This window comes from Pongo abelii, chromosome 11 (genome assembly GCF_028885655.2).
Source record: "Pongo abelii isolate AG06213 chromosome 11, NHGRI_mPonAbe1-v2.0_pri, whole genome shotgun sequence".
Taxonomy (NCBI): domain Eukaryota; kingdom Metazoa; phylum Chordata; class Mammalia; order Primates; family Hominidae; genus Pongo; species Pongo abelii.
This window is the reverse complement of record NC_071996.2, coordinates 37,468,270-37,485,103: the sequence shown is the minus strand read 5'-3', so window position 1 is coordinate 37,485,103 and position 16,834 is coordinate 37,468,270. Positions and strand designations below refer to the sequence as shown.

The 16,834-nt window shown below is 39.9% G+C and overlaps 2 protein-coding genes across 20 annotated transcripts in view; one reads left to right on the top strand and one right to left on the bottom strand.

Moving 5' to 3' along the window:
* Nucleotides 1–9,679, top strand: part of ZRANB3 (zinc finger RANBP2-type containing 3) — a 332,321-nt gene extending 322,642 nt beyond the window's left edge. For 17 of the 18 annotated variants that reach the window (XM_054549309.2, XM_054549308.2, XM_054549315.2 and 14 more), the window contains 2 exons: nucleotides 2,776–2,907; nucleotides 5,340–6,179. In XM_054549309.2, coding sequence (XP_054405284.1) covers nucleotides 2,776–2,907; nucleotides 5,340–5,438 — 231 coding nt within the window. In that variant the 3' untranslated portion in view covers nucleotides 5,439–6,179. Of the gene's footprint in view, nucleotides 1–2,775; nucleotides 2,908–5,339 lie in introns of all 18 variants that reach the window. The other variant, XM_054549318.1, reaches the window with a different exon arrangement.
* RAB3GAP1 (RAB3 GTPase activating protein catalytic subunit 1) overlaps nucleotides 1–16,834 on the bottom strand; it is a 199,230-nt gene that overhangs the window by 49,127 nt on the left and 133,269 nt on the right. The window lies entirely within an intron of this gene.

The following is a 16,834-nucleotide window of genomic DNA, read 5'->3' as shown; positions in this document are numbered from 1 at the left end:
CAAGAGGCAAACAGATAACCCAGAAATGTAGTCCATCACAATCAGAAGGCTATGTATGTGTATATACACTCACACACGTATGTGTTCATTGCATTGAAAAATATAATTTTAATACACCAAATTATGACAAATTATTATTTATAGCACACTATCATCAATATTCACTTTCATTTCCAAAATTCAACTGGATTTCTAATCTTGCTATCTGAACAATTCTAAATTTCAAACTAGGCCCGGCGTTGGCTCATACCTGTAATCCCAGTACTTGGAGAGGCCAAGGTGGGAGGATTGCTTGAGCCAAGAGTTACCAGCCTGAGCAACATAGTGGAACCCCATTTCTACAAAAGAGAAAAACCAGAAAAATTAGCTGGGTGTGGTAGCATGCACCTGTAGTCCCAGCTACTTGGTTGGCTGAGATAGGAGGATTGCTTGAGCCCAGAAGGTCAAGGCTGCCGTGAGCTGTGATGGTGCCACTGCACTCTAGCCTGGGCAACAGAGCGAGACCCTATCTCTAAATAAAATGTAATTTTGTAATGTGCTTAATTTAAAAAGAATCACCCCTCAGCCACTGTGTGCCCACTAAAATATTGGATGAATTCCTGCCAGTTCGACAAATTATATATTTTTATTTACCTAGGACAGTGTTGCTGAATTATGAGAGAATGAATTAATCAGCATTTCTGCAAAGATGAATTAGCATGTCTCTGAGAGATAGGGAAATACACTGTTTCTCTAATGATATCCAGAGTTCCTGAAAGATCTTTTGGTCTCATTAGTGAGGGACATATTGTACACATCCCAGAGATGTCAGTCAGACTCCAGTTACTGCTGTCTCAGTGTGATGGCTTCCAGAAGACATGCAATAAAATGACTCAAGGTCATTGAAAGCAACCTGTCCAGGAATGCAGAAGTAATATAATAGACATCTAAAACAAAAGTGCTCTGAGAATAAGGAACACAATAGGCTCAAATTGGGTAGGACTAGTTAGAGAGTGATTTTATATGTATATATAATATATATAAAAAATATATATTATATATAATATATAAAAATTATATATATTTATATATTTATATACATATTTTTTTTTTTTTTTTGAGATTGGGTCTGGGATCTCACTGTGTTTCCCAGGATGATCTTGAACTCCTGGCTCCTGGGCCAAGTGATCCTCCTGCCTCAGCCTCCCAAACATCTGGGATTACAGGCATGCACTACCACATCAAGTGATTCTTTCAAGAGGTGGGCAAATTTAGGATATTGAAGAGTGGCCCCAAGTGATTTGCCTTACAATTGCTTGGAAAAACTAAAGAAGCATCTTCTGAATTATTGAGTCTGTCAGAGTGGGGGCTGCTCAGAAAGAAGGAATTGGTTTAAAAAGGCAAAACCAAAATTGTTTTTTTTCCCTAAGACTATGCCATTTGCTTGATGCACAAGACCGCCATTTGTAGTAGCTTCTAACAATGCCAACCTCAAAAACAAAAATCAATACATTTCTTCTAACAGAAGTTGGGAAGTTCAGCACAGAAGAGAAGGTAAGGCAGGCAGTAACAAAGGTCAGCTGGACAAAGTTTACTGCTCCAACTTGTTGCCTCTTATGACTCCTCATGGGCCAGCACTATTGATCAGGTCATTGTGCCTGACAAGCTTGCTTAAACAGGCTTTATACATAATCATGGGTTCCCGTGGCCAGCAGCCGTGAAGTTGAAGGAAATAAAAGCAAGTGCCATACTCATCTTTGTGATATTTAGACAACTGCATTGCCGTGGTGTGAGCTGGTTTTACTACCTCCGGAAAATGATAAAATACATCCCATTTTAATTGTAGGTTATCATTGATTAAATATAAAATGTGTATATATGGACTGGCCTAAATAAAGGCTACTTTAAATGGTCATCTTTAATTATTCCAAATATGCAAGTTACAGATATTTGTTCTAGAAATTTCATTCCAGTTCACATAACTTGGAAAGTTCTCTGGTGAATAGTATAAAAGTTCTAGGTAATAGCTATTGACATTAAACTGCCATTGTATAGTGACAAAAGCATTTAGGTCAACAATTAAAGATTGTTTGACTCAGTAGTATTGAGAAGTTTTAAATTTCTTTTTTTTTTTTTTTTTTTTTTTTTTTGAGACCGAGTCTGTCTTCTAGGCTGGAGTGCAGTGGCGCGATCTCTGCTCACTGCAAGCTCCGCCTCCTGGGTTCACGCCACTCTCCTGCCTCAGCCTCCGGAGTAGCTGGGACTACAGACACCTGCCACCATGCCTGGCTAATTTTTTGTATTTTTAGTAGAGACGGGGTTTCACCGTGTTAGCCAGGCTCGTCTCGATCTCCTGACCTCGTGATCCGCCTGCCTTGGCCTCCCAAAGTGCTGGGATTACAGGCATGAGCCACTGTGCCTGGCTGAGAAGTTTTAAATTTCTAATCTATTCTTATTCTTTTTTTAGATTTGGTTTAGTGAATATATAAACTAACTTACAGGTGTAGAAAAACCAGTTTTTCCCAATCTGTCAGGAGTCTTGGTATTTTATATTTTATTGTAATTTTTTCAAAATGAGTTAGGTTAAGGGAGAAAAAAAAACTTTCAGAAACACATCTTATTGCTTTCAAACTTCTAACAGAGGGTTTTTTCTACTCACAATAAAAGCTATAAAAAGCTCTCCTGATGTATTTTTCCCCATGATTTTCCTGTATAAACATGATTGCACAATGCAAAACCAACAAACACTTCTTGCAGTATATGTTGAAAATTGCTGATCTTGTATTCTTATTGCAGCTAAATGAAATGATAAGAAACCCAGGGGAAGGACATTTCTGGCAGGTGGATCATATCAAGCCAGTGTATGGGGGAGGAGGACAGTGTTCCCTGGACAACCTGCAGACTCTCTGCACAGTCTGTCACAAAGAGGTCAGTGAAGCTCTCATATAGCTTTGACTGCATCCTGAGAAGTCAAATGGAAAATTGTGCACACAATTGTGGAAGATTATGTGGATGAATTTATCTCTGGTCTGAGATTCGAGGCGCATATTACTCCTTTCATCATCTAACACTTGCCTTTCCTCTCAAGGCCCGTGTCACAGATGCAAGAGAAGCTGCTTCCCTTTTCATTCATTCTAGGACCAAGACATTTGCACCACTACCAAGAAAGAAATGAACACAATTTACATATTGTCTTGATGAGACCCAGATCCTCAAACTGGAAGTTTGGTGAATTGGGGCAGTGATACATGTTTGCATATAACTAGGGATATCCTGAAATATCTGAAAACATTGATAAGTTATCTCTAGGACCAACTCAGTTCAACATGCAAAGGTTTCATTGCTGGCCAAAGTGTGAAACCAATTAACTCTGCCCCATCTTTGGGTAGTTAGTTACCTATTGCTTAGAATGAGAGAAAAAAACACATACTATTGTTTATCTACCAGGATGAATTTTTTACAGGCAGTCCAGTAAAAGGTAGTGGGATTTACCTGCTGAGATCATCTTAGAAATATTCAATATGCAACTTCGTATTCAACTTTTTTTCACTTACAGCAAGATCTAAGCATTTCTCATGTTCTCTAACCATTCATAACTTATATCATCTAAAATGACTGCATAATATAGCATTCTATTGAGCAGATCTCTACTGTAGTTTACTTAACCATTCCCATACTGATTAATATTTGTTTAAATTTTTTTGCTTTTATATATCATGCCACCAAGCACATTTTTTGTAAACAAAACTGTTTTCTACATTTTGAGGTCATTCCTTAAGGTAGATTCTCATGTGTAAAACTCACCGAGTCAAAAGTATTTGGATATTTTTGACAATGTAGGAATTTATCACCAAACTGTTTTCCAAAGAATTTTACTCATTTATGGCCCCAGAAGCCCATTTAACTGCCACTGGGTATGGTCAGTGGGTGCCAATGTGGTGCAGGGAGAATGGCCTGCAATTGTTTTGTTTGCTAAAGACACTGATGTTTTTAAAAGATGCTAATCAGTTATATTTAAACTTTTGAGTACTATTTCAGATCCTTTGCCAATGTTTATAAAGTATGAACTCTTTACTACTCTTTTTTTTTTTTTTTTTTGAGACAGAGTCTTACTCTGTCACCCAGGCTGGAGTGTGATGGTGTGATCTCAGCATGATCTCGGCTCACTGCAACCTCTGCCTCCCGGGTTCAAACTGATTCTCCTACCTCAGCCTCCTGAGTAGCTAGGATTACAGGTACCCGCCACCACACCCAGCTGATTTTTGTATTTTTAGTAGAGATGGGGTTTCACCATGTTGTCCAGGCTGGTCTCGAACTCCTGACCTCAGGTGATTTACCTGCCTCGGCCTTTCAAAGCGTTGGGATTACAGGTGTGAGCCACCACCCTCCACCGTAAGCTTCTCTTCTGTCCTTACTGTTTCCGCCTGGATCACCTCACATGGACTTCAACTGGGAAAAAAAAGTCATCTGATTTCTCAGCTGTGCAAGTTATTAGCAAATTCAAGACCTATAAGAGAATTAAGAAATAGCCAAAGAAAATGCAGCCCTTTCTGTAATTATTTTTGTAGATTCTCATGAAAAATGTTATTTGTGGGATTAGCGGAAGAATCCAGTTCTAGTCTATGGTCATTTTATTTTCTACACCAGTTCATCTGTTGAGTTGGAAATGGCCTCTGGGATCAGAGAATAGGAAGTGGGTAGATTTTCTTCGCTGGGTAATCCCAAGTTGCCTTAAGAACTCCCACTTGGGGAGGCTGAGGTGGGTGGATCACTTGAGGTCAGGAGTTCGAGACCAGCCTGGCCAACGTGGCAAAACCCCGTCTCCACTAAAAATACAAAAATTAGCTGGGTGTGGTGGCAGGTGCCTATAATTCCAGCTACTCTGGAGGCTGAGGCTGGAGAATTGCTTGAACCTGGGGGGTGGAGGTTGCAGTGAGCCGAGATCGCGCCATTTCACTTCAGCCTGGGTAAAAGAACAAAACTCCATCTCAAAAAAAAAAAAAAAAAAAAAAAAAAAAGACCTCCCACTTGGATGGGAGAATCAGGGCCTTCCTAGTCTCCAAATGAGGAATTCATGCTGTCACTGGGTAGCAAGACATCCCCCAAGTTGTATGTTTTCTCCTGCTATGTTGGTCCTACGAACCTAGGACCTCAGGGACTTACCAGAGCTGCTAAGATACTCTGCCTTGTGGTTTGGTAACCCTTTAATAGCCAACCACTGGAAAATGGGTGTAGTGACACTGGAAAATGGGTGTAGTGACAGTGTAGATTTTCCAAACTAACAATATAAAGAGTTTTTGAGCTTCTGTAGCCAGTGCTTTTTTCCTAACATGTACACATGCATATTTTTTAACTTTTAGAGAACTGCCAGACAAGCTAAGGAAAGAAGCCAGGTGAGAAGACAATCTCTAGCATCAAAGCATGGATCAGACATCACACGATTTTTGGTAAAGAAGTAAAGTAGAAAAATATATGAATGAATGACAAATGGTTTACATGTGGAAGACTTTAATACAGAAGTTTTCCATGTTTGTTTAATATATTGAGAGTAAAAATTTTCAGAACAAAAATCAAGAATTCAAATTCTCTTCTACTAATTACTTTTAGTGTTAAATACATTTTGAAAGTACTTAACAGAAACTAAGATACAATACTAAATATTTCTGTGGCCTTTTTGACTTGATGCAGACTCGCAATTATGTTTCAGCAATGTTTTGTTAAGCTCTTTACCCCTAATATGCCTAATCACTGTATTGTGTATAGATTGTGTTTAAAAAATGTACTCTCAATTACCTAAAAATGCTTCTGGATTAGTATTGTTCTGGACTGTCATAGGTATGAATGGAACATTGCAAAACCTTATGGGAAATTTCAAACGCAAATCATTATTTGGGAATTCTGGGCCAAGCATGACCAGCCTGCTTAGGATTCAGGAGAGACTGTCCACTAAATACCTCCAGAATGAGCTTGGGGTACATATTTTGGGTGTTGCTTTTCTTGCTTTATTTCTTAGCTAGTCATCTTTATCAAAAATATCCTTTCAAAATGAGGTACCTATGGTGTTTGTGGACAATTTGGGCGTTCTGTGTAAAGTAATTGTTAAAACTATTAAATAACTGAAAACATAAAATGTAAAATGCCACTTCAGCTTGATTTTTTAGATCTTTTTTTAAAAAATGAATAAAACTAGGCTTACTGTTGGCTGGGTGTGGTGGCTCACGCGTGTAATCCCAGCACTTTGGGAGGCCAAAGCGGGCGGATCATGAGGTCAGGAGATAGATCGAGACCATCCTGGCTGATACGGCGAAACCCCGTCTCTACTAAAAATACAAAAAATTAGCCGGGCATGGTGTTGCGCGCTTGTAATCTCAGATACTCGGGAGGCTGAGGCAGGAGAATTGCTTGAACCTGGGAGGCAGAGGTTGCAGTGAGCCGAGATCACGCCATTGAACTCCAGCCTGGGCGACAGAGCGAGACTCCGTCTCAAACAAACAAACAAACAAAAAAACTAAGTGTACTATCAAAATACTCTTTATCTTCTGGTTCTCATTTTCTGTTTTTAAAACCCTGTGTTATTAAAGGTATGTTTCTGGTACTTCTTTTAAAGAGAGTGATGATGATAAAACGCTTTATAATAAGACATAATCAGATGGTTATATGCATTTAAATATACAATAATAACATTAAAATGTAATTGACATAAAATAAGAGTGATGATGAAACAAACCCAGGGCCTAGTCCTGCAATATGTCAGAATCATGAGAGCAAAGAGTCAGAACTATACAAAATACAGGACCAAGGAAGAATTACATTCCCAAAAGGGAGCTGTTTGTAAATACTATTAGGACATATACCTCTTTAGTTTGAGCATTTTCCCACGTTAATTAATAGCTAGTGTTTTACAACATTAAAGGACTTGTTTTTAGAAAGATTTACAATCAAAGATTATACAACCACAGTTGTTCCTCAGTTTCTGTTTCATTGTATGAGCTCAAATCATGTTGGTTATTTTATAAATGAAGTTTGGGCTTTCTTTGGCCTCCTTTCTGCTTAGTTGGTCAGCGCTCTTTGCAGTTTTCTGCCTCATTTCCAAGGTAACCTAGGATTTGTCACGGTTGAGAGCCAAGAAGCAGGCACGCTGCCTTTCCTCCAGCATGGGGTTTTACAAGCGAGGTCTAAGTAGGTCAAATTTGAGGGGAACTTGCTCTTCAGATCACACTAAGGTGACAATTCTAAGGAGAAAGTTCTCAGATGTAAGAACTGTGTGATGGTTTGAGGTAAAACAATCCATGAAGATAGGCTCAGTCTATACCAGGTTTCAGAATTCTGACTAATTAAAAATGCTGTAAGGAGCAGTGAGCATTTGCTGTACAGGACACTGACTGGCCCATCCCCATCCCTTCCTGTCTCAGAGCTTTGTGTCCTGCCTTCCCCTAATTTGGTCTGCATTACTTGTGGGGCACATTGAGATGAAGTGTTCTGAGACTGAAAATAGAGATTGAGCTAATAACCAAGACCAAAAGGGCATCTTGAGGAGACTATTCTTTCCTCCTCACAATCTGAAACAGAAGCTCCCCATTATGTATTGCAAATGGGAGGTTATGACAGAGGGACACAGAAAGTGTCAGAGCAAGCAGCAGATCCTGAGTGCAGAAAGAAGTGCAGATGCCCCCAGGAAGAAGATAGCTGCTGCCACTCAGGAGATGGAGATGGAGTGAAAAACACAGGTGGGTAGAATGAGTGTAAAAGGATAGGCCTGGCTCTGAAAAGACTCAGAGAAGCTGCAAGATACAGTTTAGGCTAAGAAAACGACAACAAAAAAGGGCTCTGGCCAGGTATGATGGCACTTGCCTGTAGTCCTAGCTACTCAGGAGGCTGAGGTAGGAGGGTCACTTAAGCCCAGGGGTTCATGACCAGCCTGGGTAACACAGCAAGGCCCCATCTCAGAAAAAAGGCTCTGGGTCCAGGGAACAGAGCTGGGAAGTGGTAGGTGAGGAAGGAACCTGCTTACGATAGGGAACCATATGAAAATATGCCTGTGGGTAGGGGTAGGGTGGGGAGGACTTCCGGAGCATGGTGGGCTCACACACTCAAACCTTGCACAGCCAGCGTCAGGCTGGCCTGCCTTCCTGTTCCTGTCACTGGGTGACATCGATCCCAGACACATTCTGATGACTAGTAAAGTTGCTTTTAGTAGCCTCAGAGCCAGGAGGAATAATTCATATGGAATTTTTAAAGACGCCCACTCTTGGTGTTAATTACAGCCCAACGTACATTTCTTGGGGAGATTTTCCTGTGACAAGTGAATACCCTCTACATTTTCTTAACTGGATGGGGAAAGGATTTTCTGCCCATACATCTTGCTAATAAATCAAATCTCTTCTTCAGATTCTTGAGTGAAACATTTAAAATGTAGTTTCTTTAGAAATAAAAGTATGAGGCATTTTAAATTATATGACAAAAAAGTCAATGCTCTTGAGCACTTTATAGTAAATAGGTTGTGTTTACTCATAGGATACAGAATCATGGATATCAAACATCAAAAATAAATTGTAAAAATAGTATCTCATTTTCCGTTGCAATAATATGCAATATGAGTATTAGCCTGTCTCTCATTCCACCATTTGTTCTTTTGAACTGGAAAATTGTGGGCTCCTAGTCACTGCACTAATCTCTCTGAATATCCAACTACCAGAAAAAGTTTTATCCCATCTCAAGTTTGTCAGTTGCTTTATATCGTTAAGGGTGTTTTTGCCACCCTGGTTGTGTTCGTAATTACCATTGAGAAATGTCACTGTTATTAAAATACATTCTGTGTTCCAACTACCTGCCTCTCTGCCTTAGCAGTTTCTCTCCTCCCTCCCTCAAATCATTGACTAGGGTCTTTCCAGCAGTAGCTTCTAGCTATTTTCTGGAAACTGGCCTCTGGTACACCTTAAAAATATTGTTAATTATTCCACATTTGCTAAAGTGTTTATATTTCATGGTCTCTCTGCTCTCACACATCTGCCTTCCCTGCAACTAGATGTCATCATTAGATTGGAGAGCCGCCAAACACCTAAACTATATGAAGCTAAAGTCTTTAAGAAAGCCCATCCAGGCCAGGCGCAGTGGCTCATGCCTGTAATCCCAGAACTTTGGGGGGCCAAGGTGGGTGGATCATGAGGTCAGGAGATCGAGACCATCCTGGCTAACATGGTGAAACCCCGTCTCTACTAAAAATACTAAAAATATTAGCTGGGCGTGGTGGCAGGTGCCTGTAGTCCCAGCTACTCAGGAGGCTGAGGCAGGAGAATGGCATGAACCCGGGAGGTGGAGCTTGCAGTGAGCCGCGATTGCACCACTGCACTCCAGCCGGGGCGACAGAGCAAGACTCTGCCTCAAAAAAAAAAAAAAGAAAGAACCCATCCCAACACTTTGGGAGGCCGAGGCGGGTAGATTACCTGAGGTCAGGGGTTCAAGACCAGCCTGGTCAACCTGGTGAAACCCTGTCTCTACTAAAAATACAAAAAATTAGCTGGGCATGGTGGCGGATGCCTGTAATCCCAGCTACTCGGGAGGCTGAGCCAGGAGAATCACTTGAACCTGGGAGGCAGAGGTTGTGGTGAGCCGAGATTGCACCATTGCACTCCAGCCTGGGCAACAAGAGTGAAACTCCATCTCAAAAAAAAACAAAACAAAAAGCCCAACATCATTTCAACTTAGCCTCCAAAATGAGTTAAAGAAAGCACTCTCGTGCTACCTGAATCTAGCAAGTGCTTGGCATGCATCATTTACACACAGATGCCACAGACACAGCCCAATCTTCTTGTTGTAACCCAGATTGCTGTGCTTCAGCTTAGAGCCTTTGCGATCCTGCAGAAATGTTTTACCTGCCTTCTACATAATACTTTCTTACAGAACTGTGACTTAATTTATGTCTTGGCTTTCATCAAATGGATATTTTTTAAAGCCATATATGAAATATTGCTATGCTGTTTTTGTTCTTACTGTTTTGAAAACTGCTCTTAGGAGGTTTAGGAAGGATAATTTCTAATGCCTCTCTCCCCACATCAAACTGGGAACCAGTTGAGAAATGAGACGCAGAAATCAGACAGATGGAATTGACAATGTCAGTTTTGAGGTTAATAAAAGAGAATTCGAAATCATGCATGGATCTGCAGCACCAGTCAAGCTCTCTAATACTTAGGGCCTCTGTGTTCAACTGGGGCCCTGGGGTAGCCCCCCTGCAGGAAAGTAAGAGTTAATCTATCCTGGAGGGCAAGCAAACTTACCCCAAAACCCAGGCCTGCAGTCACTTGACTTCATCTTGGGGACAATGAGAGAAGGATCCCCAGGCCAAACTTGAGGGCTTCTGTCCTCAGCACATAAAAGCAGTCTGTTCTGTAGGCAGGCTGATCAGAGAGAAAGGGGGCAGGCGTTTTCATCCTCCATGACTTCTCCTAAATTTGCCAGTGGGATAAGTCACTCTGCTTCCTTTAGGGAGGAGGGAGTGAGGGTAGAGAGAAGCCAAAAATTTCTTCTTTTAGCAAAACTTGAGGTTTGAGGAAGAGGTATTTCATGTTGCATCACTGTATGCCATCTTGTGCATATAGCACGATGACAAAATCAGTCCCTATTGAAATACCATTGCTCAAATACTACCCTAACCCTGGACCCTGGATGTGTGTCCACTAGTTCTTGAACTCCCCATGGGCCTTAGAAACCATCTGCCACCCTGACATCAATACCTGCCCTTTCTCCAGCCTAATGTGCATCTCTGTGGCCCATTTGGTTCCTTGTGCCTGCTGCAGCTTGTAAGTAAAAATGACTCCTTTCCTTAGTGTACCATATGCCAGTGTGGTTTCATATTAGTAGTTAAGTAGAGGTCAGGCACCTGATTTTGTTCAAATAAATCCTGCCAAGGGTGTTTTTGCTTTTTTTTTTTTAAAAAAAAAGGTATTTGTGAATTATGACCACTAATCACAATTAACTATAAAACATGTTGTGTTTCCAGACCAGTACAATCCAACAGAAATATAATACAAGCCATATATGTAATTTTTGTGGTAAACTTTATCATTTTAATTGTTTTTAAATGTACTTAAATTGGTATTAAGTACATTCACATTATGGTGTAACCATCCTCACCATGCATCTCTAGCACTTTTTTATCGTCCCATACTGAAACTCTGCACTCATTAAACTAACTCTTTCCCCAGTTATTGGTAACCACCTAATATAGTTTGGCTATTTGCCCCCACCCAAATCTCATGTTGAATTGTAATCCTCAATCTGGAGGTGGGGCCTGGTGGGAGGTGTTTGGATCATGGGGGCGGATCCCTCATCGGTTGGTGCTGTCTTCATGATAGTGAGTTCTTACCAGATCTGGTTGTTTAAATGTGTGTGGCACCTCCCTCGCCACTCTCTCTTTCTTGCTCCTGCTTTCACCATGTGACGTACGTGATCCCCCATCACCTTCTGCCATGATTGTAAGCTTCCTGAGGCCTCCCTAGAAGCTGAGCAGATGCCAGCACCATGCTTCCTGTAAAGACTGCAGAACCATGAGCCAAATAAACCTCTTTTTTTTTTTTTTTTTTTTTGAGACAGAGTCTCGCTCTTGTCACTCAGGCTGGAGTGCAGTGGTGCAATCTCAGTTCACTGCAACCTCTGCCTCCCGGGTTCAAGTGATTCTCCTGCCTCAGCCTCCTGAGTAGCTGGGATTACAGGTGCCCACCACCATGCCTGGATAATTTTTGTACTTTTAGTAGAGACGGGGTTTAGCCATGTTGGCCAGGCTGGTCTTGAACTTCTGACCTCAGGTGATCCACCCACCTCAGCCTCCCAAAGTGCTGGGATTACAGGTGTGAGCCACCACACCCAGCCATAAACTTCTTTTCTTTATAAATTACCCAGCCTCAGGTATTTCTTTATAGCAATGCAACAATAGTGTAAAACACCACCATTCTACTTTCTGTCAGTACGTATTTGACTAATAATCTAGGCACTTCATATAAGTGCAATCATACAATATTTGTCCTTTTGTGTATGGCCTATTTCACTTATCATTATGTCCTCAGGGTTTATCCATGTTGAAGCATGTGTCAGAATCTCCTTCCTATTTTAGGCCAAATAATATTTCATTGTTATCTACTATTTTTTTTATTCATTCATCCATCCATGGACATTGGGGTTGTGTCCACCTTTCAGTTGTTGTGAATAATGCTGCTATGAATATGAGTATGCATATGTCTGTTTGAAACTCCGTTTTCAATTCTTTGGGGTATGTACTCAAAAGTGGAATTGCTGGAACAAATAATTCTAGTTTAATATTTTGAGGAAATGCTACATTGTTTTCTACAGCTGCAACATTTTACATTCCCACCAGCAATGCACAAGGGTTCCAATTTCTCCACATCCTCACCATCACTTTTCATTTTGTTTTGTTTTATAGTAGCCATCCTAATGGGTTTGAAATAGTATCTCATTGTGGTCTTGATTTGCTTTTCCCTAATGATTAGTGATATTGAGCATCTTTTCATATGCTTATTGGCCATTTGTATATTACTGTTGGAGCAGTATCTATTCAAGTCCTATGCCCATTTTTGAATTGAATTATTTGCTTTTATTGTTGAGCTTTAGGAGTTATTTGTATCTTATGGACATTAATTACTTACCAGATATGTGATTTGCAAATCTTCTCTCTTATTCTGTGAATCGTCGTTTTACTCAGTTGAATGAACTTTACACAAAAGTTTTAAATTTTTTATGAAGCCCAATTTGTCTGTTATTTCTTTTGTTGCCTGTGCCTTTGATGTCAGATCTAGGAAGTCATTGCCAAGTCCAATGCCTTGAAGCCTTTCCCCTGTGTTTTCTTCTAAGAGTTTTATAGTTTTAGTTCCTACATTTAAGTCTTTGATCTATTTCATGTTAATTTTTGTATTTAGTATTAGCTAAGGTCCAACTTCATTCTTTTACATGTAGATGTGCAGTTTCCCCAGTACCATGTGTTGAAAAGACTGTCCTTTCCCTATTTAATGATCTTGGCACCCTTGTTGGAAATCATTTGACCATATAAGTATGGATCTGTTTCTGGGCTCTGTACTTTATTCCATTGGTCTATATGTCTGCCTTTATGCCAGTACCACACTGTTTTGATTACTGTAACTCTGTAGTAAATTTTGAGATCAGGAAATGTGAGACCTCTGATTTCTTTACAAGATTATTTTGGCTATTTGGGGTCCCTTGAGATTCCATATAAATTTTAGGATGGACTTTTCTGTTTCTACAGAAATATCAGTAAGATTTTGATAGGTGTGTTAGGCCATTCTTGTGTCACTATAAAGAAATACCCGGCCTGGGTGTGGTGACTCACGCCTGTAATCCCAGTACTCTGGGAGGCCGAGGCAGGTAGATCACCTGAGGTCAGGAGTTCAAGACCAGCCCGACCAACTTAGAGAAACCCTGTCTCTACTAAAAATACAAAATTAGCCGGGCATGGTGGCACGTGCCTGTAATCCCAGCTACTCGGGAGGCTGAGGCAGAAGAATTGCTTGAACCCAGGAGGCAGAGGTTGCGGTGAGCAAAGAACGTGCCATTGTACTCCAGCCTGGGCAACAAGAGCGAAACTCCATCTCAAAAAAAAAAAAAAAAAAAAAAAGAAAAAGAAATACCCAAGGCTGGGTAATTTATAAAGAAAATATGTTTAATTGGATCACAGTTCTGCAGACTGTACCAGCATGGCTCCAGCATCCCCTTCTGGTGAGGGCTTCAGGAACCTTACACTCATGGCAGAAGGCAAAGGAGGAGCCAGTGTTTCATATGGTGAGAGCAGGGGGAGGTACCACATACTTTTAAACCACCAGATCTCACAAGAACTCATTATCACAAGGACAGCACCAAGCCATGAGGGATCTGCCCTCATGACCCAAATACTTCCCTCCACGCCACACCTCCAACATTGGGATTACATTTCAACATGAGATTTGGAGGGGATAAATATCCAAACCATATCAATAAATATTGCATTGAATCTGTAGATCACCATGAGTAGTATTGACACATTAACTATATTAACTATTCCAATCCATGAACATGGAATGTGTTTTCATTTATTTATTTATATCATCTAAAATTTCTTTCAGCAATGTTTGTAGATTTTAGTTTATAGGTCTTTCCCTTTCATGGTTAATTCCTACATATTTTATTCTTTTTGATGCTAGTATAAATAGAATTGTTTTTTAAATTTCCTTTTCAATTGGTTCATTTTTAGTGTATAGAAATGAAACTTATTTTTGCATGTTTTATATCCTGCATCTTTGCTAAATTCATTTATTAGTTTTTACAGAGATTTTAAAATGTGGAATCTCTAGGGGTTTCTATATTAAGATCATGTTGTCTGCAAACAGATAATTTTACTTCATCCTTTCCAATTTCAGTGCCTTTTCTTTTTTTTCTTGCCTAGTTGCTCTGGCTAGAACTTCCATTAGTGTTGAATGGAAATGGTGAAAGCAGGCATGTCTTGTTCCTGATCTTAGAAGAAAGGCTTTTAGTCTGTAATCATTAAGTATCATTTTTTTTAATATATTGCCTTTATTATGTTGAGGTAGTTTCCATTCCTAATTTGTTGATTGTTCTTAATGTAAAAGAGTGTTGAATTTTTTGTCAGATTCTTTTTCTGCAGCAAATGAGATGATCATGTGGTTTCTGTCCTTTATTCTTTTAATGTGGTGTATTTACAATGATCCGTTTTTATATGTTGAATCATGCTTGTATTCCAGGAATAAATCCAACTTTGTCATAGTGCATAATCCTTTAATATGCTGCTGAATTCAGTGTGCTGGTTATTTTGTTGAGCATTTTTGCATCCATGTTCATAAGGGATACTGGTTTGTAATTTTCTTCTCTTGTGGTGTCCTTGTCTGGCTTTAGTATTAGGGCAATGCTGGCTTCATAGAATGAGTTAAAAATTGTTTCCTTGACCAACCTGGCCAACGTGGTGAAACCTCGTCTCTTAAAAATAAAAAAATTAGCCGGGTGTGGTAGTGCGCACTTATAATCCCAACTCCTCAGGAGGCGAGGCAGGAGAATCGCTTGAACCTGGGAGGCAGAGATTGCAGCGAGCTGAGATTGCACCACTGCACTCCAGCCTGGACAACAGAGCGAGACTCTGTCTCAAAAAAATAAAAAAGTAAAAGAAAAAAAAAAGTTTCCTCCTCTTCAGTTTCTTAGAAGAATTTGAGAAGGATTTATACTAGTTTAACTTCAGTAGCATATAGAAACTCTACTTCTAGGCCAGGTGCGGTGGCTCACATCTGTAATCCCAGCACTTTGGGAGGCCAAGGCAGGCGGATCACCTGAAATCAGGAGTTCAAGACCAGCCTGGCCAACATGGCGAAACCCCATCTCTACTAAAAATACAAAAATGAGCTAGATGTCATCGTGCACACCTGTAATCCCAGCTACTCGGGAGGCTGAGGCATGAGAATCGCTTGAACCTGAGAGGCAGAGGTCACAGTGAGCCAAGATGTGCCACTGCACTCCAGCCTGGGTGACAGAGTGAGGCTCTGTCTCAAAAATAAATAAATAAATAAAATAAAGAAACTCTACTTCTATACAGCTTCATCTCAACCCCTTTAAGTTATTAATGCTACAAGATTCTATTTTTATGTAGTGTGTGTGCAAAAACATAGACTAATAATTTTTTTTTTAATGCATTAGTCTCTTAAGTCATGTGAAAACAAAAACTGGAGTTACAAACCAAAGTTACAATAATACTAACTTTTATAATTTCCCAAGTATTTATCTTTGCTGGAGATATTTCTTCATATGGTTTTGATCTACTGTCTCATATCCTTTCATTTCAACCTATAGGACTCCCTTTAGCATTTCTTGCAGCTAGTCTAGTGGTAATAAGCTCTCTCAGCTTTTATTTATTTTAAAGTATTTTAATCACTCCCTCATTTTTGATGGACAGTTTTGCCAGATATAGGATTCTTGGTTAGCCATTTTATTTCTTGCAGCACTTTGAATATATCAGCCCACTGCCTTCTGGCCTTCAAGACTTCTGATGAGAAATATGCTGATAATTTTTTTGAGCACCCTTTGATGTAATGAATGACTTCTGTTCTGCTGATTTTAAGATTCTCTCTGTGTTTGGTGTTTGACAGTTTATTAGAATGTGTCTCAATGTGGGTTTCTTTGCGTTTATATTCATCCAAGAATATAAACACTAAATTGCATTAAATTTGGGATTTTTTTGCCATTATTTTTTCAAATAATGTCTCTGCTACTTGTCTCTCTCTTCTCCTTCTGTAACTCCCATACTGCATATGTTTGTCTGCTTTATGGTGTCTTACAGATCCCACAGGCTCTGTTCACTTTTCTTTAATATTTTTCCTTTCTTGTTCCTCAGGTGATAATTTCAATTGTACTTTCTTCACATTCACTGATTTTCTCTTCTGCCTGCTCAAATATGCTTTTGAATCCCTTTAATGAATTTTTCATTTCAGTTATTGTACTTCTCAGCTCCAAAATAAAATTTTTGTTTTTTTGAGAGAGTCTCACGCTATGCCCAGGCTGGAATGCAGTGGCTCAATCTCAGCTCACTGCAACCTCCACCTCCCAGGTTCAAGCGATTCTTGGGCCTCAGCCTCCCAGGTAGCTGGGACTACAGGGCCGCACCACCACACCCAGATAATTTTTATATTTTTAGTAGAGACAGGGTTTCACCATGTTGGCCAGGTTGGTCTCAAACTCCTAACCTCAAGTGATCTGCCCACTTTAGCCTCCCAAAGTGCTGGGATTACAAGCATGAGCCACCATGCCTGACTCAAAATTTGTTTTGTTCCTTTTTATGTTTTCTATTTCTTTATTG